General features: G+C 40.3%; 1 protein-coding gene across 2 annotated transcripts in view; it reads right to left on the bottom strand.

Moving 5' to 3' along the window:
* Positions 1-26,256, bottom strand: part of NRG3 (neuregulin 3) — an 894,861-nt gene that overhangs the window by 203,669 nt on the left and 664,936 nt on the right. For both annotated transcript variants that reach the window (XM_048857225.2, XM_048857226.2), the window contains exon 3: positions 9,410-9,483. In XM_048857225.2, the coding sequence (XP_048713182.1) occupies positions 9,410-9,483 (74 nt within the window). The remainder of the gene's footprint in view (positions 1-9,409; positions 9,484-26,256) is intronic.

Below are 26,256 nucleotides of genomic sequence, written 5' to 3'. Positions count from 1 at the left end.
AATCATGGTCTAATTGTAATCAATGGCAAAACTCCAATTGACTTCAGTGGGATCAGGATTTCCACACGGTCTGTGGTAGACTCAGGAATGGAACCCAGATTTCCTGAATCCCAATACCTCAGTCTCACTACTAATCAGTGTTGCATCCCATCTAACTTTTCTATCTGCTTGACTTCTTACCTTAATCTTTTTATTAAACTCTTCTCTGACTCTATGCAAAATACTGATGGAAGGCATTTACGGTTCTTGATGCTAGTTGTCCTAATAAAAGTGGATGCTGTGGAGCTTTGACAAGTTCAAAGCAAAGTATAAGGAATTCCTCTTCTCCTTGGTGCTCTTTCTATTTTTTAGTCCTAGCTCTGCTATGCTACCATTCATTGGCAGAACTTGCACATATCTTCCAACAGAGTGCAGGCTCATCCATAACCATCATGCATTCTCCCCACAGAACATAAATTATACTGTATAGCTCATCACTGATCGAATTAAAGTGATGCCAAACAGCCGATGTGCCATCTGTGAAGTGAGCTTATTGATTCCGAAGATACATGGTGTTTAGTCCTGCGTTTCACCACTGAAACCAAGTGGAGCAGGATCAAGCCTCTGGTGATAATCTAGCATGATTGAAGTGGAAACAGGACTAGCATGGCCAGAATAAGTTTAGAGAATGTCGTAGTTTGACTTTCAAGGATCAGTCATTTTTGTACTTCCTTATAGGCTACTTCCGTGGGTGGTATTATCACTCTGCCTGTTTGTTAAATATCAGAGCACTTCACCGCCTGTGTGGCACTCTCTACTGCCAGTACTACAAGCCTTCTCATAATCATCCAGAGGCTTTATTAATTCATTGATAATCATCACCATCCTTCCAGCACAATGGTGTCACTATGCATCAGAATGTGAATTAATTTGGCTTTTTTCTTGCCAGTGTTGCTAGAGGATTTCTGGAAACTTTCAGAAGGATGGACTAAAATTTGAGTCATTAATGGCTGTCTGTTGGCCATTGTTATCCCAACATAACTGCACAAGGTGTATTATTGTAAATCGATGCGTCCTGAGAAAATAAAGCCATTCCATTCCCTCCATTTACGTAGTGTGCTCAATACTGAGGCCTATTATGAAAGCACATGACAAGAAAGTGAAACATGCTGGCTCTTTCCTGAGCCATTTTAATGCAATGCCTGTGAAGACAGAGCAGTGACTCAGTACACAGACTAGTTCTGTCAAAAGTATCATTGTTATTGCAGCTAACTGTATGCCCCGAAACTTCAAGCACTATCACCACCAAAGTTCGTCCTCTGAATTTCCTTCTTGGATTTTTCTAAGAGACTCCACCCAAATCTTATGGTAGAAAAATAGCATCTGTTCTCTACAGGTGAATTTGCAGATTCAGATTTGTCCCTGGTTCCTTGTCAGTATGGTCAAATACAATTTAAAACCAAAACAAGACCCTAAATCTGCCACCAGTCCTGACGGATGAGAGACCACCGCTACTGTGAGATCTAGCACCTATTTATTGACAACTGACCACTGGGTCACTAAGACTCTATTGGGTTAGTACTGGCATAGCTTTTAGAATGTAACTGGAATAGAAAGGAGACAACATACTCTGTTTAATATCTAAATTCAATGGGCTGCATTCCAATATCTGGTATCAGTTAGAAATAAGGGAGACTCGTGGGTTTTCTTCCAGGTATTCATGCTCTCGCTGGCTAAGATGCCGTAATATCACGACACCTTTGTGAAATCAATGCCATCTCAGTCAATACTGAAGCCTTTACTCTCTCAAGAGACTTGTATAAATCATAGAGATAAAGAAAAATGGCAGCACCATTCAGGCAGCTGAGTGGCTAATCTATAGATTAAGAAAGAAACTGATGTAACAAATGTGGATAACACTCTTCAGCTTAATCACTTTGGACAATGTGCTTTTTGCAATATCCCAAAATACCATCTCCAGTTGACCCATTTTGCTCATCTGTTTCCCTGAGCATCAAGAATTATGGCTGCTGCAGTGCTGAACTTTCCTGCTTTGAGGCCTGTAAATGTGATCTGTCATGTTACAGAAACAATTTCACCTTGTCCAGTCAAGCAGAATCAGAGAAGAGTTTACTAGGAAGGGACTAGGAGAGTGACATTGATAGTAAGATACCATGTTATACATGCATGTATGATTAGAAGTTAGAGTAGTTACCTCCAGAGAGGACCACTATACAAAAATAACTGGTTCCCAAATTTCACAGAAGTTATGCTTCCAGCTGCGATTTATATTCACTATCTTTCTCAGAAACAAAAAACTTGGAGTGGGCAAAAACAGAATCAGAAAAATTGTGAATTTGTTTTCAAAATTTCACCGAGAAAAAGTAGCATTACAAAACCTCAGTACTTCTAAAGGTCTTTCTATTTACCAAAACATGGTATTGAACTGCCTCTTTATTCACACTGAAATCAACAGGAGTACTCGTGGGAGTAAATGCTCACCAGTGTGAGTAAGTGTTTCACAACTGGCTACCTTATGTAATATTGCACTATCTATTTATTCACAGCCATCTGTTGTGATCATTGTATAATGAACAGTAGACATGTCTCTCTGCAGCCACACAGGGGGAAAAAGATCATTTAAATGAAGGTGCACAACAAGGAAAGCAATATAAAGTTCCAGAGATTCTTTATGTAGGTGCAGGTCCCAAATCCCTTTAAAAGCTGCCAACAAACAGAAAGTAGTTTGGTCTGAAAGCCCACATCTTTCCTTACAGATGATTTTTTCCCGGCCTTCTATTGTCTATGGCTTATAAGAAGATTTATTGATTAAAGTTTCTCTTCACTTGCTGGCTGGAATTTGTACAGTTTGATTTCTCCATTCTGCTTGCTTGTGGGGATTTATATACCACTAAAAGTCTCAAAGCTCCTTACTTCCATTGCTGTCCTTGCTCAGACTGGCCTCTCTCTGGAATAATCAGTTTTAAAAAGGAAAGCTGAGGAACCAGATTTCTCTCTGCTCCCCAAAAGTATCTTCTTTCTCCCAAGTCTTCTCTCTCCATGGTCTTCCACTGACATGCAGTCTTCATTAGCTGCAAGCCTGACAGAATGCGGGTGGGGATGCACAGAGAGAGAGAGAGAGAGAGAGAGAGAGACTGGACAAACCACTCCTTTTACTTATATATGACTCCCTCATAGTGAAAAGAAACTAGAAAACAACTCTTGAGATTCCATGCTTCACACTATCCAATCTTCCAGGATAGAGGTGAAGATGGAAAAAGGGGAAAAAATCCTTTCCAAGTTTTTAAAAGATTTGGAGTCAAATTACAATCTAGTGTGATCTGGTGACAGTTTGCGGAGATTGCCAACTTTCTAATAGCACAAAACCAAACACCCTTGCCCTGCCCCTTCTCCAAGGCCCCACCCTTTTTCAGATGCCCCAGCCCCTCCACAACCCCTGTCTGTTGCTCTCTCTCCCCCACCCTCACTCACTCACTCATTTTCACCAGGCTGGGGTAGGAGTGCAAGACAGACTGAGGGCTCTGGCCAGGGGTGCAGGCTCCAGGATGGGGCCAGAAATAAGGATTCCAGGGTGTGGGAGGGGGCTCTGGGTTGGGCCAGGAGGTGGAGGTGCAGGCTCTGGGGTGGAGCAAGGGATGAGAGGTTTGGGGTGCAGGAGGGGCTCCAGGCTGGGGTGAAGTATGGGAGGGGGCTCTGGGCTGAGGCAGGCGGTTGGGGTGCAGGTGTGTTTGCAGGGTTTGAGCTCTGGGAGGGAGTTTGGGTGTGGGAGGGGACTCAGGGCTGGGGCAGGGGGTTGGGGTATGGGAGGGGGTGCAGGGAGCAGGTTCCGGATGGCAGTTACCTTGGAGGGCTCCCCAGAAGCAGTGAAGTATCTCTCTGGCTCCTAGGCGGAGGGGCGGCCAGGCGGCTCTGCATGGTGCCTGTTGCCTCTGCCCACGAGCGCCATTAGATGTGGTTCCTGGCCAACTGGAGCTGCGGAGCCGGTGCATGGGGCGGGGGTAGTGCACAGAGCCCTCCAGCCATCCCTCCGCCTAGGAGCCAGAGGGACATGTTGCCGCTTCCAGGAGCCACGTGGAGCCAGGTAGGGAGAATGCCAGGCCTGCCAACTGGACTTTTAATGGGTCTCTTTTTAACTGGACGTTCTGGTCGAAAACCAGAAACCTGGCAACTCTAAGTGTGCACTGGTTTCAATCTGGATTGGGTCATCAGAATAACTATCTACACATACTGTAATGTGCTCTTGTGGTTATAGTAGAATTTCATAGACTGGATATAACTTCCTTGAAGCTAATCACTGAATGTGTGATTTAAAAACTACCATCACCACCACAACTGGGTCTTTTGAAGGAAGGAGAGAGAATTATAGCAATGCCTTTTGCCTTACTGCTGACTTTTCAAAATGTTTTGTTATAGTCACACGTTTTGCTCAGATTAGCCAATTAATTTAGATTCTGCTAGCACTTGTAGATGCAAAACGTGGGGAAGAGCTTAAGGAGGCTTCCCCTTCACTTCCATGGTCTGTATAAAGGCCTGCAAAATTGTAACCTGCAGTCTATAGGTAGCTCCTTCCCTAGTCCCCCAGTGGTGCAGGACACCTCAGTGAGTGCAGGGGTGAAGCAGGACCCTGGCACACCCCATACACCACGAGCCAAACTGGCCAGCTACATGGTGGGGAAGTAAGCTGCACTTCACAATTGGGTGTTGTAGCAGGTGCACATGCACTCCATAACTAGAAGCTCCAAGAGTCATTCTGCCCACTTTCCTCAGGGTTAGTGTAACTCTTTGCTAAGGGATATGCCTAAATGCACAATCTAGCCGCTAATGTGTAAGAACTTTTAGATAAAATCCAACATACTTGATTCAAATCCATATTTTTATTCAGTCTCATACATATTGCATGCAGCAACACTGTGAAAAACATTTGTTACAAATCTAAAACTTGTCCCAGAGCTACTGCAAGATTTGCTGGCATTTTCTATCCTTGCCTGTGAACCTGGCATGATTTATAGTTTCAGGTTTTCAGCTGAGCTTGATGGTTTGTTCAAACCTGAAACTCAAAACGAAGAGCAGATGTAAATACCTGTGATCCAAAACCAAGGGAAATGTTTGGCACAAAAATGAAGCCTCTGCCTCTCCATCCATGGTTTGGGAACTTGATGATGAAAATGAAAGAAAAAACCTGCTGTTATCCACAAAAGCAATACAAGAGGCTTGATCTTAATGGTATTTGGAAACTGTTCTCTCGCTAGCTTTTTCACTTTCAGATTTGAGAAGCATGTTCGTCGTTTACATTTTTTACCCTGCACATTAGTTTGGAGCACATCACCATAACCTTGTTTTGTGCTTGATGATGCTGACAGAAAAATCACTAAATGACACCTATAATGCACTGTCAGCTATGCTGTATTCAGTGTTATATTAGAGCTAGGTGTTGTTAGATACCCTGTTAGAGTCTCAATTAGCTTACCTCCAAAACTGGTTTCAGAGTAGCAGCCATGCTAGTCTGTATCCGCAAAAAGAAAAGGTGTACTTGTGGCACCTTAGAGACTAACAAATTTATTTGAGCATACGCTTTTGTGAGCTATAGCTCACTTCATCGCATGCATTCAGTGGAAAATACAGTGGGGAGATTTATATACACAGAGAACATGAAACAATGGGTGTTACCATACACACTGTAACGAGAGTGATCAGGTACAGTGAGTTATTACCAGCAGGAGAGCGGGGAGGAGAAAAACATTTTGTAGTGATAATCAAGGTGGGCCATTTCCAGCAGTTGACAAGAACGTCTGAGGAACAGTAAACAATAAACATGGGGAAATAGTTTTATTTTGTGTAATGACACATCCAGTCCCAGTCTTTATTCAAGCCTAAGTTAATTGTATCCAGTTTGCAAATTAATTCCAATTCAGCAGTCTCTCATTGGAGTCTGTTTCTGAAGTTTTTTTGTTGAAGAATTGTCACTTTTAGGTTTGTAATCGAGTGACCAAAGAGATTGAAGTGTTCTCCGACTGGTTTTTGAATGTTATAATTCTTGACGTCTGATTTGTGTCCATTTATTCTTTTACGTAGAGACTGTCCAGTTTGACCAACGTACATGGCAGAGGGGCATTGCTGGCACATGATGGCATATATCACATTGGTAGATGTGCAAGTGAACGAGCCTCTGATAGTGTGGCTGATGTGATTAGGCCCTATGATGGTAAAACTGTAAAATTATAAGGTCCAAATATTTTTGTATTTTAATTTCTTTTTAAAGCAATTGAGGAACAATTTGGCTACCTGAGCTGAAAGACTATTGATTCTGAATTCCTCTCTTCTCTCCTGAGAAGGCAGTGTAGTTATGAATTCCCCTTTCCTCTCTTGGGCCTTGGCTTTTCAATATGTTCTGTCATATCCTGGTTATAGTGTTTCAACACACAGCTGGCACATCATATTAAATGCGTGTTCTCGTGGTAATACAGTTCTGGAGCCTTACAATTCCACCTCTTTAGCAGCAAAACTCTTGTTTTGCAAAATAAAGTCTACAGAGTTCCTGTCTAAAAAAAGTCTCCTTTCCTACCAGGAAGGTGAAATTGTAAAGCTCCAGGACTACCTCAGTGTGAAAGCACCTCGGCCCAGATTTTTAAAAGTATGTAAGTATTGTTGTGTTCAGTTGACAGAATTTAGACTCCAAAGTGGCTAAATCCTTTTTGAAAATGAGATTTAGTTTCCAAAATCAGTTAGGCATTGCGACCCTGAGCACAGGAATGGCTAAATACCTTTAAAATCTGGGCCTTTGTCTTGTCTTTTACTACATGCATCCTGGGAATGTTATCATGAGGAGCAAGAAAATGTGTCCCCCACTTCCCGTTTGGATTTCCTCTCTTTCCACCCCCACCCTTAAAAATAAAAGCAAAACAAAATAAATACCCACAACTTCCTCATTGTCTTCTGATGCAATACCTTTAAAAATGGAGGAGGAAGGGGAACACTGTCTTTATATGGAGTTTTACATGGAACCTGATGACGAGAACAGGGGACAATACTTATAAGTCTACATGGAGAACTGGCAATCCAATGCTCAATGTTGTACTTCCCATGTGATGTGCCTTTTCTTGTCTGTTGTCAAATTCAGTAAAATCTCTAAAGTGATTCTGCTTCTTTTTTTTCCACATACCTGATCAGGATTTCTTTTTTAATACACACAATTTGCTTCTGGGGCCCTCTCATCGCTTTGCAAGGCTGATTTGCGATGTCTGTCATGTACCTTAGGGGCACTCTGTTTATATAACCCTACAACTTATTGCTAACAGAAATGTCAAGCCCACTTGCCCCACATCCACAAATCTAATCTTGTCCTGTCATTTCAAGGACTCCACCTGATCATTTTGGGTCAATGCAGCTCCTACTTCTAATCCTACTGGCCTCTGGAACACAAACATTTGATAACACATGTTTTATGGTTAACCCGTTTCACCTCAGTGACCCTTGAGACTTTTACTTTATGATCTTATGTGTGGTGTGGCATTAGTCTTGAAAATGACATTGATATGGCCAAAGAAAATGACAAACTCCAGATAAAATTTGCATACAGCTGCTCTGAGGGCTCATTTTGTGGACAGTAAGGCTCTGATCCTATAAACAGATGGCATTTTTTCTATAATGTAATTACCACGGAAGTGATTAAAACCCTTCCCTTCAGAGATGGACCCAAGCCACAAAATTCAGCTCTGGATGCTATGGCAATTCATATCAGATGAGGATCTAGCTGCTTGCTTGTAAGTCAACACAGTAGTAGATTTCTGAACACAACCCATATTGAGCAAAATTAAATTATCCTTTATGATCAAGAAGAATCACAAGAAGATTTCAGCAGAGATTGAAAACACAGGATAGGCTCTGCTGGCTGCATAATTATTTTTAGTCAGTACCAACATAAGCCAACTGGAGTAACAGTTGCTCCCATGTTAATGGAAATAAGTATGAACAATCAACACAATGTCAAAAATCAACAGGAAAACATGCTTAAAGATCTGAGGAAACATTAGACACATTCAAAATATATATTCTGTGTGGTGTTTGGCCTAACTGCACCTCTATGAGAGTCTTTCCATATACTTCATGGGGTTTGAATCAGGTCTTGACAGGATTTCATTGCAACATCTCACCTCTAGCCCAGAAATACTAGACTACAGTCTTCTGATAGAACCAAGTCAAATAAGCATCACATCATCTTAATGTTAATAATTGATTTTTCTGCCCCTTGCTTTTAAAATCCATTGAACCTGCCTGCCTGACAGCTGGTGACCCTAATGCACACAACTTAGTGGGCTAGAATCAGTCTATTCATTGTAGACTATATTACTACAATTAAAGGGCAGGCTAAAAGAAAAGCTAGACCAAACACAAAGCAATCTATAATGTGAGTGAGCCAGACATACAATACTGCAGAGCAACAGGTATCTCTGGCAGCAGTCATCCAAATAGCCTTTTCGACACCTAGCAAAGGAAGAAAACAACAAAAATAACCAGCAACCACGAAAATAGAAAGAAACAAGCATCATTTTAAAAAAATCACTCTGGAAATATATTACTTTTTCAAGGTACAAGAAAGTAATAAGGGATTGGACATGACCCTTTGTTTTATGCCTTTTTTATTTTTCTTAAAGAAAAAGCAGATAAGAAAATTAAATGAATAATTTGGTGCTATTTGTTAAATGGGATCCCTTTTTAGGAAATATGCCTTGTTCTGCTAAGATATTTTACATACATTCTTATTCAAACAGAATGAAAATCAGTAACAAAACAAAAAAATGAACTTGTGCCTGATTGGTGCTTTTACAAGAGGAGGTGTAATATAGTGCTACGTTCTGTCCATTTTGCTCATGGGAAGTAGAGCCTTACCCCACAAGTAAAGTAGAACTTCATGTGAGCCTGGGGACACATTCTTGTCCAGAATGTTAAAAAGAAATAAAGGGACCATATTTTCGCTAAATGTTTAATGTTGCACTTTAAGGAACATAAAATTTTGTACTTTTCAGTTCATTTTTTTTGTTCCTTTGGAATCATATTGTTTTACTAGTAGCACAAAAGAAAAGAGTACAGAAAATAAAGGTTAGGGTCCTTAGCTGGTTAATAAAGACACAATTCCATCAAAATCAATGGAACTATTCCGATTTTGATCCAATATGTTTTATTGCTATAGATCCCCCTTTGCTTTTTAAAATCGCTTATAGGGGTATGTACTTTTTCCAGCAAAAATTACCTGATCAACAAGATTTATAAGCCTTATACTAAAGGGATACCATTCTTTAAAAGCAATTGAAATTGGCCATAATAGAATTCCAACAATAGGCAAAGGGTCATCTCTTACGGCAAGAGTTGCCTCCAGCATGTGATCAAGATAGCAGAAAAATATTTGACATACTTGGATCTGACAAGATTGAGTCGGTTTTCGGCAAAAATTGGTCACAGCGGACTCCTTGGTAGCCCTCTTTGCACCTGAGAAAAAGGGGATAAATGACAAACATACGCATGTGGAAGTAAAAAGTGAATTTCAAAACATCACATTAACTGGAAACATTGTTGGCAATGCTGCAAAGGACTTACATGTCTCTAATAATTTGAGCCATTACAGAAGCAGCTTATTGCTGTAAATAAATCGGGTGATATAAAATAGTCTCCATTTCAAGAAAGCTTCCTCTGAATAGTTCTTGACCATTTTATATCAAAAGAAACTGTTTAAATGTGATTTTCTTAACTTCAGTAAAAAAGCAATTATATGTAGTAAAATAAATTATCATTACATTTTGTTATAGGTTTATAGAGCCTCGGTCCTGTACCAGATGGCACATTTACAACTTCTCAGTCTTTGGCTGTCCTAATAAAGAGTGAATATTTATCTTGCCATTAATTTTAAGGTCCTTTCTTGCCATGCCTAAAGGGTAGCATGTCTTTGGGCAATATTTATCTCTCACCAATCTGGCGCACGTAAACCAAAATGTCCGCTGCCTCCACACATTTATTTTATAGTCAGATTCTAATACTGTTATTCAGATGGAATAAGTCCTTACTCCACATTAATCCCATTGACTTCAGTGTGACTATTTGTGGAATAGGTTACTATTCAATTTAAATAAGGATATCAGAATCCTGCTATGGCTAGTGTTATGCAGGAAGTCAGAGTAGACAATCACAATGATCCCTTTTGACTTCAAAATCTAAGAATCTATTAATTGTGTTAACGATCTGGATTCTTCTCAACTGTGTTCAAACATGCTAAAATTTTGTAAGGTAGAATGCTATTGCTGAGTCACAAATAATTGAATAATGACCACTGTTCCTAAGCACAGAAGAGAGAGGACTCAGAGTATTTTGTTTTTAACCTCCAACCCTGAGGGACCAAAATGTGACTCATGTAAGAGAACAACAGACTCTAACACCTTTACAAACACTGCACTCTTGAACTTGTTTATTTGGCGTGCCTCCTATCCAAGTACCAAAATAACCCACAGAAGGGGTGCTGGTTTTCTACTGGTGGCAACATGTTCTATTAGCCTTTTGAAAATCATTTTTATTTGCCACTCTGACTGTCATTCTATGATAGTAAATGTAGTCATGTTACATAGCAAAAATACACATTTTATTAAATTGAAAATCTGTTCTCTGAAAGTTGCAAAAATGATATTTAGCATGGCCATATTCTACAAATACTCACCTCACTAGCTAGAGTGAGTCTTTGATGAGGCCCAGAGCAATGGAGATGCAACCGCTCCCAGTGGGACAGAGAGGGAAATCTCAGCCAGGAGCAGCTGGAGCAAACACTGTATATATTCCATCCACTGATTCCTCCTCCCTGTCCCCTCCTGATGGCCTTCAGTCTGTGGGGGTGTAAGAAAGAGGGGAAGGTGTTCCTTCTTTCTTTTTCCCTCTTCCCACATCCCCCTTCTTACCCATTCTGTTTGGGAAGTGGGGGAGACTATACCTCACATTGCATTACGGCAATGGAGCCTGTCCCACCCCATTCTTGCTGCTGTTGGACAGGGGTTTGAGATGGGCCAGATGATTGGCTCTTGCCAGAGCAGGAGGGTGGTGGTTGGCTATTGCTTGGTGTTGAGGCAGATAGCCATTTTGGGGTCTCTGTTCCAGGACTATCCTTTCCCAGTCTTATCATGTATACTGGACATCCTGTGATTCTGGGTGGCTAGGCTGATCGCCAATCTTTCATCTGTGGTCTGGAAAGGATTTTATCAATATGGCAAAATTGGCAATCTGTGGTGTGGCTTTTTTTTCTTTCACTTTCCATCCCAGAGGTCTGGTTTGGGGGTTTTATATACATTAGCTGGAACTTTGGGTGGCTACCATTATAGTTGGTGGGTTAGAAAAGAGTCCAATGGGCTTCTTGGGCACAATGGGACAGAGAGGGAAAACTCAGCCAGAAGCAGCTGGAGCAAACACTGTATATACTCCATCCACTGATTCCTCCTCCCTGTGAGGAGGAACAACATTGTGGTGAGCACAACATTGTGGTGAGGTGGTGTTTCATGCAGCGTGTGGCTCACCTCCTCTCATGTGTCTTACCTCCTGCATATTGGAGAGGAAGGGTTGGGAGCCTGGCTAGACCTGAGGGTGTTGAGAGGGCGCATTGCCCTCATACCATTTTCAGGTTGGTAGAATCCAGGGCCATTGGTGCCCAATTGAAGTCTACACTGGAACAGCAATGCTTGGTAGTTTGAGAAGGTGGTGGTGGGGGCTCCCCATTGGATAACTGCTTTAATAAAGGTGCAGCCTCCACATATAATGATTCTATAGTGCACATTTCTCATTGTTTCTGTGTCAGGATTAATATGCAACTCCATTGGGCTCTGAGGAACAGAGAAGTGCAACACTCTTAACTTGATTGAATTTACAGGGACTAGCCATTTCATTTTCACTTTCCTGTGATATAACATATCAAATTATTCATGTATTTTCAATACTTTCTTAATTTAAAAAAATATTGTTCATAGGCATATCACAGTGAGAATATACTACCTTTATTTAACACACATACAAATAGCCTTACAGAAAGTAAACAATATTTAAGAAGGAATTATTAGCTGTAGCTTATGTCTTACAAATTATTTAAAATGCTTAATTTAAGATTTGTCATGTTGCAAACTGCAATGAGACCTGATCTACAATGAATACTACACCAATCTTGAAACCTTTGCAGTCATGTCTCATGGGATGGCAGAAAAAGTAGTAAGCATTTGCGGACCCACTTTATACTCTCATTTGACAGTTAGAGTAGTAAAAGATAACGAAACGTGATGATGTTGTGGCACCCTAATCCGTGCTAAAACAGCCACTGTGCTTCTAACTGGTGGCTGTGCCCATCATCTTTGCTATGCCTGCATATAACACTCTTAATTAGCAGTATGCCTTTAAGAAAGTGACAAATGAAAGGTTCCATTTAAAAATCACACACATGTCACATTAATAAGTTCAAATAAATCTAAATGAACTGGCTGAATATTGCCAGCAAGCTGTGGAAATGACCAAAATTATATTTATGTCTGTGTTTGAAAGCCATGATTAAGGAGAGAAATCTTGAAAATACGTAGATGAAATAGACTGTTCCAATGGTGACTATTTTATTATGTAATAAGCAAGGGTTTGTTAAACATGCCTTTATAAAAAAAAATGGAGGTGGCAGAAGAAATTGATTACACAGACCTAAAAGTACAGATCTGTATGTAAGACTCAGTTCAGCAGAGCAGTTAGAACACACGCTAAACTCCATCCCTATTCAGCAAATCACTTAATGTATAGTCTAAGGCGCTTTGCTGTATATGAATGGACTTGAGCAAATGCTTAAGTGCTTTGGTGAATTAGGGCCTTACTAAACAACACCTAGTTCAGTTTTCATCTTGTGTTCCCTGAAGTAAACTAAGGAAATGAATTTATCTATTTTTGCATTCTGGATTTCATCCAAAGTAATTGTGTATGCCTAGAAATTAGAAGAAAACTAAAACAAAAATTGAAAATAGAATGACTTACATTCAGAATACTGTGAAAAAAGAACAACAAGTAAAACTATCTGGCAGAGTATTGAAAATCTTGCAAATAATACCCCTAGTCCCTCTCCCTTCTTCTTTTAAAATAAGCATAATTTTGTTTAATTCAGGCAAGATTCAGCAGGTTAGCTGTTGCATCCTTCTATTGGCAGTTTTCTTTCTCTACGGTCATATCCTCCAGGTCCTACATTATATTGTTATGGAGGTCACCCAAGATATTCACTGTGTGAAAATACAAGCGCGCTAAAAGGTTGTCAAAGTTTCCATTGCTAATCCTTTACAGCTAAAATATATTTCCCACTGTGGTATGAGTATCAGTTGTTTTCCTCTGTATTCTCCCTGTACATACTCACCCACATACGCATAAATGTTATAGGACAAAAGAGATACTCATGCTTATTCTCTTGTTTGGGCTACCTTCCCCATTTAATCGATTATTAAGATTAATATTAAATGATACTGAAATATATATGTCACTCAATGTTAGCACAGGAATTTATTATAGATATTTCTCAAATATGTTACTCCCTCTACTATTATTGGCTGAGAGGGCTTCATTTACTAAAATAATTCTAGTTATTTCTTAGTAATGGTGCAATATGCAAATCCCTGAATTCCGAATGATAGCCATTATTAGACATAGTGAAAGTATATTCTGAAAATCCTACCCTTTAATCAGCTGCTACCCTCAGAAATCCCCATCTCTATGACCACAAGAAACATGTCTGTGTTAAACTGATTTCTGACCTTATCCCCCACCTAACCCAGGCACTGTAAACAATGTAATTTGAAAAGAAGAATTACCCTGTGTGGAGGTAAGATGCACACCTAAGCTTTCCTAAAGAAGAAAGGACCTAAAGAATCAAGGAGGAACAGGGAAAGATATTCTGAATGGGTTTGAGAGATGTGGGAAAGGGGTCAGAAGTTGAGGCAGACATATTTATTTTAAGCATAGAAAAGGAGAATTTTGAAAATAGTATTCAGTCAAATTAAAGGAAATTTTAGCAGCCAATCAGAATGTGGAGGACAGAATACACATTTCTGTATAACAATTTAAGCGTGCTCCCTGTTAATGAAGTAATAACCATAGCTTGAGCCAAAGACATACATATGAGCATTAATGGGAATCTCTAAGAGGCAGTGCCAAAGGGCTGGATTTTTATAAACCAATGACAAGGTTATTACCTCATAAATTGGAAGCATCCTTATTTAAAAGAGTGAATTAGTAGTACATACTCCTAGTGAAAAGCAAAGGCTGAATATACCCAGGATAGCCAAGCCAGCATAAGCTTCCTCATACCTTCAGAAGTATCAAAAACAACACACTCAGCAGTAGTCTTAATGAGAAAAAACACGTTAGAATTTCTGCTGGATATGGTATATCACATTAATTAATTTTACGACAGCACTTATAGCCATTACATCATGGAAACCTAAACAGTAGTAGTTATAATGGGATACGTATTTATTCACAAAGCCAAGAATCACAAATCTAGGTGAGGAAATGTCCCGGTCGTCTATAAGATTTGATCAATGTTTTATTCCCCACACAGAATATCTCATCTCTGGCCTGAGAGAACATGAATTAAGTAGAATAAATAAGATGTAGCGAACTACAATTCTATGCAGCCATTGGGTTCTGCCAAAGAAATCTACCCTGGGTTAGGACATAAACCAGAAAGCATAGTTTCCTATTTTGCACATAGTCTGAAAGCTAGAATCCCCTGTTGCTACTACTTAAAGAAATGGGGTGAAATCCTGGCCCTGGATTTCACCATTGACTTCAGCGGGGCCAATATTCAAGGGATTAAGAAAGGGAAAGGGTTTCTAAAACAGTTAGGACTAATAGAGTGCTGTAAGAATTTGACTCATTATAACAGATTGCATACCCATATTTTTGGCTGTGGGTGGCTTTTTCTGAGATGATAGCATTGTATCATGAGTGATTTGTATGAGCAATGCTAAGTTATGTCAAAATCTGTGAAGGAGTTAGCACTCATAAAATTAGGTTTACACCCACTACCATCCTTACAGAATTACAACATAAATATACTATTTAAACTCCAAATCAGATAATTATTATAGCTGGCTTGCCAGAAATTATAGGGGTCTCATCACAAAGTGTATATCAAGCAGGGTGGATGGAAATGGCATGTTTCCTTTCATGAGACTGCAGAAACATCTCGTCATTGTGATACAGATGCTCACTCAAGTCTCAGAATTAATGAGATTCTTTTATAAAGGGCTCACGTAACCAAATTTAACAAGCAAATTGTTAAAAGAAAAACGTATTGTTTTTCTTAATTGTGGGAATGAGCGTGGGCACTGGGCTGTGGGAGCTCAGACAGCAGACAGTCTGTTCTCGCTGTGTATGTATGGCAGAAAGCAAGAGAAATGAAAAGAAGTAGGAGGAAGGGTGACAGCACCAAAAACATTAACAGTTATGAGAGAGTGCCACCATAGCAACGAAGGATGCTGACCTGGGTTAATCCTCTCTCTTGATCTTAATATCAGACCACAGTATATATAATTGAATACAGACACGGAGTAAGTCTTATTCTCTTCCTGAGAGGAAACTTTTGAGTTTTAAAGAGCAGTTACAAAAAAACCATCAGTTTTCAAATAAGGCTGCTGTTGCAGTTGGGCCAGGTCTGTGGCATTACTGTCCATCCTCCCTAGCTGGAACCATATTTGTAAATGTGTTTCTTGCTAGCATGGAGACATCACGCTTCCTTGGCCAGTGTAGATAGGGCTGAACTCTTTTATAAAGAGCTGAGACATAGCATTTAATTCACTGTGTACAGCTAAATCAAGGTTGCAGGCAACCAGTTGTGATACATTCTGTGAGACAGGGATGAATGGCAAAGTTACCAACATCCCCCACTCCATCACAGGGACACAGAGCCACCTAGGGTCAGAAAAATGAGCAGGGCTTGGCAGAGAGGGGCTGGGCTCAGAGTTCCCAAGAGATATGCTGATTTAATGCACCATCTGAGCAGGTTCCAAAGGCCGCAGACAAAAACTAAAGCTGTTCTTTACAGTAGCAATACTGCTCTTTTCCAGCAGCGAATAACGCCCTTGTGACACTATTCCTACAGATGTCAGTCAGCTGTGCAAACTGTAGAGTCTTCACCAAAGGGGCGAATCAAGACTCTAGTTGATTGCACAATCTCAGGAATCAGTTTGTCATAGTTAGATCCTTTCTACACTTGCCAGAGGAACCATGGACCAGATTAACCTGTATGACTCAGCTGCTTTCTACGACGCCAACGATGCAAAATAGCCATACACTCCGGCTAAACAGTCAGTTAAACTGAATGTATGGAGCTCCGATGTCACTAGAACAGCACAAAGAATCCAGAGTACACCAGTGAATCTGGGCCCACGATAAGACCTTGGTCACAAGACCCACATTTTAACATGACTTAGCATCAAGAAAAACAAGGAACAAAAAAAAGAAGCCCACTTACCAACGGGGTAAATAACTACAACAAATAGAACTGCTGTCTGCTGGCTTCTTAAGTAGCAGAATATGCTAGTCACAGGGTCTCAACAAATTTGGTGGATTTGTTACTTTACTAACACTAAAGAGTGTCTTTCTTCACATAACTAATTTTCAGAAACATACTCTGCCATGATTTATATGCAGTACTCAAAAATTTAGTGAATCAGTTCAATGAACCAAATTACAACAGGAAAAAACCTGCCATAGGCAATAGCATTTTGTTTGTTTAGAACTTTTACCTCTTCTAGTGTTTCTGATTATTGAAAAAATAAATTCTCTTGAAGCTTTCCTCAGAGTCAATCCCTTCCACCAGTGCCTCATTGTGGATGGTCCAGGGAATTCCCCACCACATAGTCTGTAGGTTAAACATGTTTGTTTTTTATGAATGTCAATCTCTTGGCATTGCTGGCAGACAAACAAATTCTAAAGTTAGTTACTATAGTCTCGGTGGTGCACACAGAAAAATCACAGATGAACATGACACATTTGAAAAAAACAGAAGAGTTCTGTAGGGAGACTGATGAAGAGACAATACTTTGGGAGCACCAGCCCTTCCTGACTTTATGGTGGATGTTATTCAGCAGGTGACCAAGATAGGCAGGCTGCTTTGCATCCGCCAACATGAAAGGGAAGCCCATTTTTCCTACAGCTACTCCAGTGGCAGGAACAGGAATTGATACACTGCCTCTGCACCACTGGAAAGTCTCGGTGATGAGCCTCTTGTGGCCAGATACCTCACCTGTAGGGCTACTCTGCATTGTAATTGCAGTACAAAATGGCCACATCATGGTGCAAACTATAACCCTGTATCTGTAAAGAAGAACAGATAAAGTCTGCAAGAAAGAGTTACTTGGTATGGTTTTGTTTGAAGAGACTTCAGTGTTTTAGGGTTTTTCTATACACAGGAAAATTTACCAGCATAACAATAGCAGTATAATTCTACTGCTATAGATATTCTGGTATAACTACCTGTGTAGACACACTGATCCCAGAATAAGAGTACTTTTCTAGGCCAATACATTTCCTCATGTAGACAAGCCCTTCTCAAGGGAAGCAGAGTGTTATAGTGAACCGAACACTAGCCTGGGATTCAGGATACTATTGCCAGCTCTGCCACTGGCCTGCTGGGTAACCTTAGGCAAGTCATTTCACCGCTCCCTGTCTCAGTTTCCCCATTTGTAAAATGCGGATGATGATACTGACCTCCATTGTAACATGCTTTGAGATCTACTGATGGAATTGTAGTTGCTACTCTACACCAGCCATATGAAAGAAGAAGATGATCTACTGATTAAAAGTGCTACATCAGAGGTAGATATTCTTATTATTTTTGTCTTGTGAATGTGGACACAATGCTGTCCTGCTTGATGTCATTACGTATTTTAAATAAATAGACCTGAAGTGGGGTGTGTTTGTGTGTGTGTTGTGCATGCATGTGTGTTTTCTTATTGCTTTAATTGCTGTTGATTTTGGCCCGGGGGAGTGGGAGGGAGAGATATATATTGTGAATTACTTTGTTTGCTGGATTTGAGAATAGAAACATTGCTGACCTTGTTGAAGTTTTGTATGAATGTACTACATAGTTGCTACATTTGTACCCAAGATGAGAGAGGGGAACACAAAGTCAACAGCCCTTTAGAGCTCAGTCAAATTATCTAAATATATAGTTTATTTATAGGATTCCAGTTGCTGTGTTTCTGAAGGGCCTATCTTCCTTCAGGTCTGCCTTTGGCCACTTAGGGCCAGCTCCTCAGCTAGCGTAAGTTAGCATAGCTCCATTGCCATCAGCTGAGCTCCACTGATTTACACCAGCTGAGGATCTGGACCCTAGTCTAGCTAACATCTGCACAGGCTAAAATACATTAGTCGATAAGTGCTATGAATATAGTATTTGAGTCTACTATATTTCTAATAACTTCTTTAACATTCCTTTTTTTTTTCTCTTTGAATACTGAGAAGGTGTTATTGGAAGATTGCTCATATGCTCTGGGTATTCTTTTATGTTTGGGTACCATTTTGTCACCCCTCTGGTTCAAAGTATAATGAGGCTGTTAGAGAAAATAGTGAACTGCAGACTGCAGTGCATCCAGCCTGCGGATGACACACGGCTCTATGTCTCTATTTATTCAGACTCAGACTGTGCGGTTGACTAGCTCTTTCAGGGTCTAATGGAGATTGTGGTTTGGATGACAGCCAGCTGGATAAAGCTCAACCCAGACAAAACTGAAGTAATCTTGGCTGGAAGCAATTGAAGAAAATGGAGTTGAGATCAGCCGCCTTGATTGAGGGAGCTTTCCCACCTTTCTGTTATTTAAGTTCACGATCACTACTTCGTGGCTGGATGTCAACATCTCAGCAGCAGCCCAGTTCCCTTCCCCCACCCCACCTCCATTTGTTCTTGGCAGGAAAGCTGTAACTACACCTTGTCTTTGGACCTGGCTACATCATGGCAGCTAAGTTCACTTGAGGCATTCAACCTAACCGCTCCTTGGGTTAAACAGGAGGCAAACGAGGCAGATGACCCAAGAACTCACTTAACTCTTTGACTTGACACAGCACAATTTTGACAACTTTCAAGGCATGCTGCCGAGCTTATTCTACATTCCAGCCTTCCTTTGAGATAATGGAAGTGAAAATAAGTGGGGTGAAATGATTGTGTGGAGATCTTTCTCTGTATTTCTGTAGTACTGCACGGGAGGGAATACCTATTATACAGGAGCCCCATTTGATTTGTTTTTGCATGTGGTTTTATATACAATTATTTCCACATTCTCTTTGAACACAGGATATATATATTTTAAACAAACAGATATGTGGTTGTGATAATCAGGGTCCAGGCACCCCAAAGGAGAACAGAAGGTTTAACCGCCCCCCAAATGAGCAGTTGAACCATCTGATTGCATGCTGTGTTATTGTACCACAAAAGTGTATTGAGGAAAATCTTTTATGAAAGCTTGTAATGTTCAGAACTGGATAGCCATAGTCTATGTACATATTGCATAATGACTCTGAATGTATGTATTTGTGTACTTAGAAACAATGCTCATAAACTTTAGCTCCACTTCACAGCAGGGCAGTGAGCAGTCAGGCATGGAGGGGCACCTCCCAAGTCAGTAGTTTATCCAAAACCAACTTCAATTGCCCACTCATTGTCCAGCCCAGGAAAGAACGGGGTGAACCATTAAACTTAATGAAATGAACATCCCAGCTATCAAGTCAAGAGGGCACTTTCCCAGTTTGAATAGCCATGAGTTGCCATGCCAGGAAAATAGAAAAAACTAAGGGAAAAAAAAGGAAAAAGCCTTTTTAAAAAGAGCCTTGAAGCCGAGGTTTTCATCAAGAAACTGAGGGGCAGCCACCAGGTGGGAAGCTGTCCAGGAATGGTGGATTCCCCTCTATAGCTAAGGGCATATGCGGGAAACCGTTCAAAGGCAATAGGTAACTAGGATGAGAAAAGGGATTTTATCTAATCGGCAAGTATAAAGCCTGAGGTTGTGTCTTTATGTTTATTTATTGCATTACTTGTGTGTGTTTGCTTTCCCCTTACTATTTCATCTTGGAATCTGTGGCTTTTCTATTAAAAAATGTTTTGTTTATTTTTATCCCAAGCAGGCCTCTGGTATGCAAACTGCATGGAGTGTGTACACCTATACGAACAGATAACTGGGCACTGGTTTCATGCCTTCAGAGGCAACAAACCACGGGGAATGGTCCAAGTGTCCGATAGCTAAGAACTCAGGGAGGACTGATTTGGGGATACTCGGGACTAGAGGGGTCATTGGTATCCCCCTATAAGGAGTAACCCAGCTGATGAGATCTTATGGTTATGGGCTGGCATCTGAATCACAGCTGCACAGCATGATGGTCACTAATCTTACAGGGCCGTCAGTGACAGACCTCCTTACTGGGCTGGGTGATCCCCAAAATATCACAGTGGTGCATTTTAGCTAATCAAGGACTCTCAATCTTATATTAAATGTATTGGCAGTGTACCATTACACGTCCATTAATGAAATTACTATATTTTTCTGAAATATTAAGAAATAAAGACAAGACGGTAAGATTCTTACATAATTTTGTTTTGATGGGGAAAAAAACGTATTTGTTTTGTTTAGATTTTTTTTTAAAAAGTCAGATAATCTCTGATTGTGAACTCTCCCTAGAGGAGAGAACAGTCTCTTGTTCCCAGCAGAATGAAACTGCAAAAAGGTACATATTCTGAAAATAGCAGCTAGCCCTAACAAAAAGACATTACTTGTTAAATGGCATATTTTGCCACCCTTACTCACATTGGACGTACTACTAAAGTGCCACAATGACTTCAACATGCTACTCCAATGTGATCATCATCAGCAGAATCAGTTTTAAAAAGATTTCAGTAGAATCTGGTTATGAATGTGTTAAAATTGGCAAAAGGACTTTTGATTTTTATATAACTAGATGCTGAACTTCAGCAAATGGTCACTGATGCCAAATTCCAACACTTGAATTAGTCTAGATTTAGAGACCATTTACTAGATCAGTTCAGATGCTTCTATGTTTAGTTATGTTGGGTATAAAATTATACGGTTTACTTTAAGAAAAAAATGTAATTCAGGAATTACATCAGAGTACATCTGTATACTATTCAAACTACAATATATAGCTTTTTGTAGGACTGAGAGATTAGTATTAGATATCCAATAATAACTAGTGTGCTCCTATGAAACTCCCATGCACAAGGCCTGGTCAAATCCTATTAAAATAACTAAAAAGACTCCCATTGATTTCAGTGTTTTGGGATAAGGCCAATAAAATAAATGCACATCTATCAACTAATTTGCCCGGTACTGACGGAAGACTTACTGGTCTGTAATTGCCAGGATCACCTCTAGAGCCCTTCTTAAATATTGGCGTTACATTAGCTATCTCCCCGGCATTGGGTACAGTCGCTGATTTAAAGGACAGGTTACAAACCACAGTTAATAGCTGGCTGTAGCGCCGCCAGCCACCAGTGCTCCAGGCAGTGCGGTAAGGGGGCAGGGAGGGTTTGATAGAGGGCAGGAGAGTTCGAGGGGATGGTCAGGGGCTGGGGGTGTGGATAGGAGTCAGGGCGGTCAGAGGGTGGGAAACAGGGGGATTGAATGGGGGCAGGGGTCCCGGGAGGGCAGTCAGGAATGAGTGGGGGGTTGGATGGGGCAGTGGGGGGCAGTCAGGGGACAGGGAACGGGGGGGGTTGGATGTGTTAAGAGTCCCAGGGAGGGGGGGGGGAACTGTCAGGGGGCAAGAAGCAGGGGGGATCCGATAGGGGTCAGAGGGCAGGCCATGCCTGCCTGTTTGGGGAGGCACAGCCTCCCCTAACCGGACCTCCATACAATTTTGGAAACCCAATGTGGCTCTCAGGCCAAAAAGTTTGCCCGCTCCTGTCATAGAGCATCTCTACAAATAAGAAAGTGCAATATAACATCAATGTTAATAAGAGCTATAGCATTAGTATACAAAGGTCTGATTTTAGGATTTTTCAGGAATCTGCCACAAGGACAGACTCCCACCTTTTTTGTTTATAGAAATATGCTTTTGCTGTTATGTACGGTAATATTACAATGCTACCAAATGGACACTATCAACTTAAAAATCACTCATCTCTCATTTTCCTCATAAGAGGTACTATTCTTAAAAGTAACTTGAGCAACTAATCCTATTTATTTTGTGTATTGTGGGTCCAATACCCATTGAAGTCAATATAAACGCTTTTGTTGGATTCAACAGACATTCAATTAGGTATTTTCATCTGTTATACTTAGAATCATAGAATATCAGGGTTGGAAGGGACCTCAGGAGGTCATGTAGTCCAAACCCCTGCTCAAAGCAGGACCAATCTCCAACTAAATCATCCCAGCCAGGACTTTGTCAAGCTGGACTTTAGAAACCTCTAAGGGAGATTCCACCACCTCCCTTACATGGCTCTGATTAGCAATGAGGGCCTCTGAATATTTTTTAAAAAATGTATTTATTCTCCAAAACCCATTAGACAGGGGAGCTCTATAATCCCTCTGACACTGATGGGGGAACCAAGGCACAGAGAGACTAAATGTCCTGCCCACAGTCATACAGGAAGCCTGTGGTAAAACTGGGAATTGAACATCTCTCTCCCAAATCCCAGGTTAGCCTCCTGAATGACTGGATTATCCTTCCTCTCTTGCTCTGTACACAATGCTTCTCTTTCTGTCTTTCACACAAGGATAGGGGAGAGAGAAAAATGTACAAATAGAAAATATGTTTGTGAAACCATAAAAGCTGGCAGGGGCAGTACCTGAAACTACGTTAATTTTTCAAATTGACTAGATCTCAAATTGATGGTGCTCCCTTAAGGAAAGGCTTCATTCTTTTGGTTGGATGTACAGATTTCAGTATGCACAGCCAACAAAGTGCACTGCTGGCCTGAAGAGTGTTTGCTTAACGTGCTTCCAGACTATCCCTCCACTGGTTCCCTTTTCTCTATAGCATGAAACACAAACTGCTTGTATTCACTTTCAAGACCTTTCATGGCCAATTCCCACTGCACATATTGCTCATTCGTTGGCGAGCTGTTGATGTTTGCCTCTAATCAGGATGCCAGCCTCCATTTTACACTTGTTAGATTTTCAGACAAGGAACTTTGTGTTTTCTCCCTGTAGTGAGAGGGTGTGGACTACCTCCGAATCTGACTGACTGGTGCTCCACCCTGCCTGAGGGCCTGAGACCCTAGAGTGTTTGGTGCTCTGCCCTGCCCAAGGCCAGAGCCATGGACTACTTGCTCCTTGTCCCTGCCTAGAGGGCCAGGGCCTCAAAGACTGCTAATTCCCCAGTAAGCACTGCCAGTAGCAAGGGGGTGTGGCGGCCACAATCTCCTACACTCCCATACTCCCTAGCGCACTTGCGAAGTATTCCTTGTAAACATCCGCAAAGCTACCTCATTATTCATGTTCAAATTCCACCTTAAAACTCTCCTTTGCCACGCTGCCTACAAAAACACCTGAGAACGGTTAAGCTGCTGATGTGCAGAGACTAATGCCTGTCATGCTGACCAATACTGCCTCATTGTTTACTTGTACTCTCCCAGCTGTGAACATTTGTTTTGTCCTGTCTCATACTTAGACTATAAACTCTTTAAGGCATAAATTTTCTCATTGTTCTGTGTTGGTATAGAACATCACACAATGAGGTCCTGGCCCATGACTAGTATTCCTAGGTGCTATGGTAATATAAATAATAATTAATAATACACAATAATAATAATAGACTATGGGAATGGTGCCTGTGTTCCTTTAACCCTAAAATTATTATTTGTATACTGAGAAACAAACTCAGTGGTACAGTGATCTCATCTATTGCTGGATATTCATTTTTTGCTATCAAATTTCTCATAAGATGACAGATATCCCTGCAGAGAGGGCCAGCACTTATGCCCTATTTTGGGGATTTAAGTGTATAGGCTTTAGGCTGGCCATCTGAACAAGGAGTTAATTTCACCTCAAGAAGTCATGAAAGTGCATGATTGTGAACCCTGATGAATGAAGTCCTTCCTTAGTCCTCTGAACAGGTACAACTGGGAGAAGCAAGAGGACAAGATTCCCCACACTACTCTTCCATTATGTCTCACCCCTATTTTGAAATGGGTGATCTACATAGGTACCTATGTAATCCAGGCTCAATATCCATTAAATTCTTAGCATGTCTTATGAGACTGACAAACGTGTCACATTAGGTTATTCTATTACATTAATTTTGGGGTGGGGGGGTGGGAAAATGAAGTGTTGTTCAGTCAGGGTGCCTAGATTACAGGATGGGTGACTATGGACCAGTTCACACATTTATAAATTATTATAAATAACCAAATAAAAAGATTGATAATTAATGCCAAATGAGATGGTGTTTCAGGATAGCTCAGCATGCTACTTAAGCATCTGAGTTGCCCAACTGCAGTCAATAGGGCTATTCACATTTGTTGTCCTATTAAAACCAATGTGATTACTTACATGCTTAAAATTAGGCAGCTGCTCAAGTAACTTGCAGAATGGGGATATTACATCCATCTATAGGAGATTTTCTGTGACCATCAACTCATTTATTGTATGAACTGAATGCCGATTAGCTGGTTAAAAAAACCTCAAAACAAAAACAAAACTAAACTTTCGGTTCCAGACGAACTAGGCTGGATTTTGAACTAGTGACCTAGAAATGAAAGACTCCACATACTATATCCAAGCTCTGGAACCACCTCATGCTGTGATTTCAAGGTATGAATTCCTTTTCACTCTATCCTTTCTTTTCCATCAGATATTTTATCAATGAAAACTTCGCAGTCTGAGAGGAAAAAAATGTAATGATTTTTTGACATTGCCTCTGCTCTGCTGCAGAATGCTCTTTCTGGAAGACTACACTCAAGCACTATCAATGCAGAAACTATAGCAGATTAAAATGATAAGAAAAGAAGACGTGACATAGGTCAGCTGGGATGTATAGTAATTGGTAGTAGTGAGGTGAGGATGAAAAGAAAAAGTTCAATAATTAGAGAGTGGTAACTTAGTGTGCTGTCAAGCAGAAGACTTCAAAATGAATAGAATTGAATTTATCTGCTACAAAAACATGACTGGAAATATGAAAATTAGAAGTATCACAGACAGAATTGGGCACTTGGCAAGTCATCATAAAATAATGAATGAAATGGGGAAGTATATGCCAAGACTGGATAGTATTTAAAATGTCAACAATAAGTTATCTGTAGAAGTAATGGTAAGAGCTGTGTGAACAAACTGGCCAACTTCAGGAAGATCAGTTATTAGCTCACAATACATCTCAATAGATAAATAGGTTAAAAAGGGCAACATCATTGCAACACATCATTCTGAAATAAAAGCTAGGAATTGAAAGGGAAATGAAAGAACAAACAGCTAGCTAATAACTACCGATTGTGAACACCTTGTCCATAAAGAAAGCACCTTAGGACTTGACTTGACTACAAAACTGTATCACAACATGATTCCAAAGGTGTAATTAACTGACACAGTGTTAACTGTGACTTTGCAGGCAGTATAGGCAAGGACAAATCATATTCAGCTTTATGTTAGTTACTCATGGATAACTCCTGGTCCCAGTAGGTTTTAACCATGACTAGCTGACATGACATTGAATGTGTCTTGCCCTTGTCTACATTCACTGCAAAGTCATGGACAGCATCATGTTAGCTAATTCTATTCTTCTTGGCTATATTCTAATATGATAAAATGTTGTACATAAGACAGGCATTGAGTAGTCTTATTCGTTTAAACAGGTAATACATAGTGTGCTGCTGATTTAATTTTCATTATTCTGATAGTTTTCCTGAGGTAACTCTTTGTACCAGTTAGTCTGACCATGTAGCAGAATAATCAACTATCTATCTGTTAGAGACAGTTGGGAGTTTTTCAATGAAAAATTTCTTTCATTGGAAAATACTGATTCGTTAAAACCAAAAACAGTTTGCAGGAAAGGGCCAGTTTCAATAAATATTCCAATTAAATTTTTTTTTCAAGTTTTGAAGTTGATATTTTCTCAAGAAAAAAGTTCATTTTTTGTGTAACGCAAACTTTGTTTAGAAATAAGTTAAAGTAAAAAATGTAAAAAAAAATAATAAAGGTTAAAATCGAAACAAAATGGTTCAAAATTATTGGAATGAAATGTTTAAAAGGACACATTCTTGAAAATTCTCAG

The sequence above is a fragment of the Caretta caretta genome, chromosome 7 (assembly GCF_965140235.1).
Source record: "Caretta caretta isolate rCarCar2 chromosome 7, rCarCar1.hap1, whole genome shotgun sequence".
NCBI classification, from domain to species: Eukaryota; Metazoa; Chordata; order Testudines; family Cheloniidae; genus Caretta; species Caretta caretta.
The sequence above is the reverse complement of the archived record's forward strand: the minus strand, read 5'-3'. Positions and strand labels throughout refer to the sequence as shown.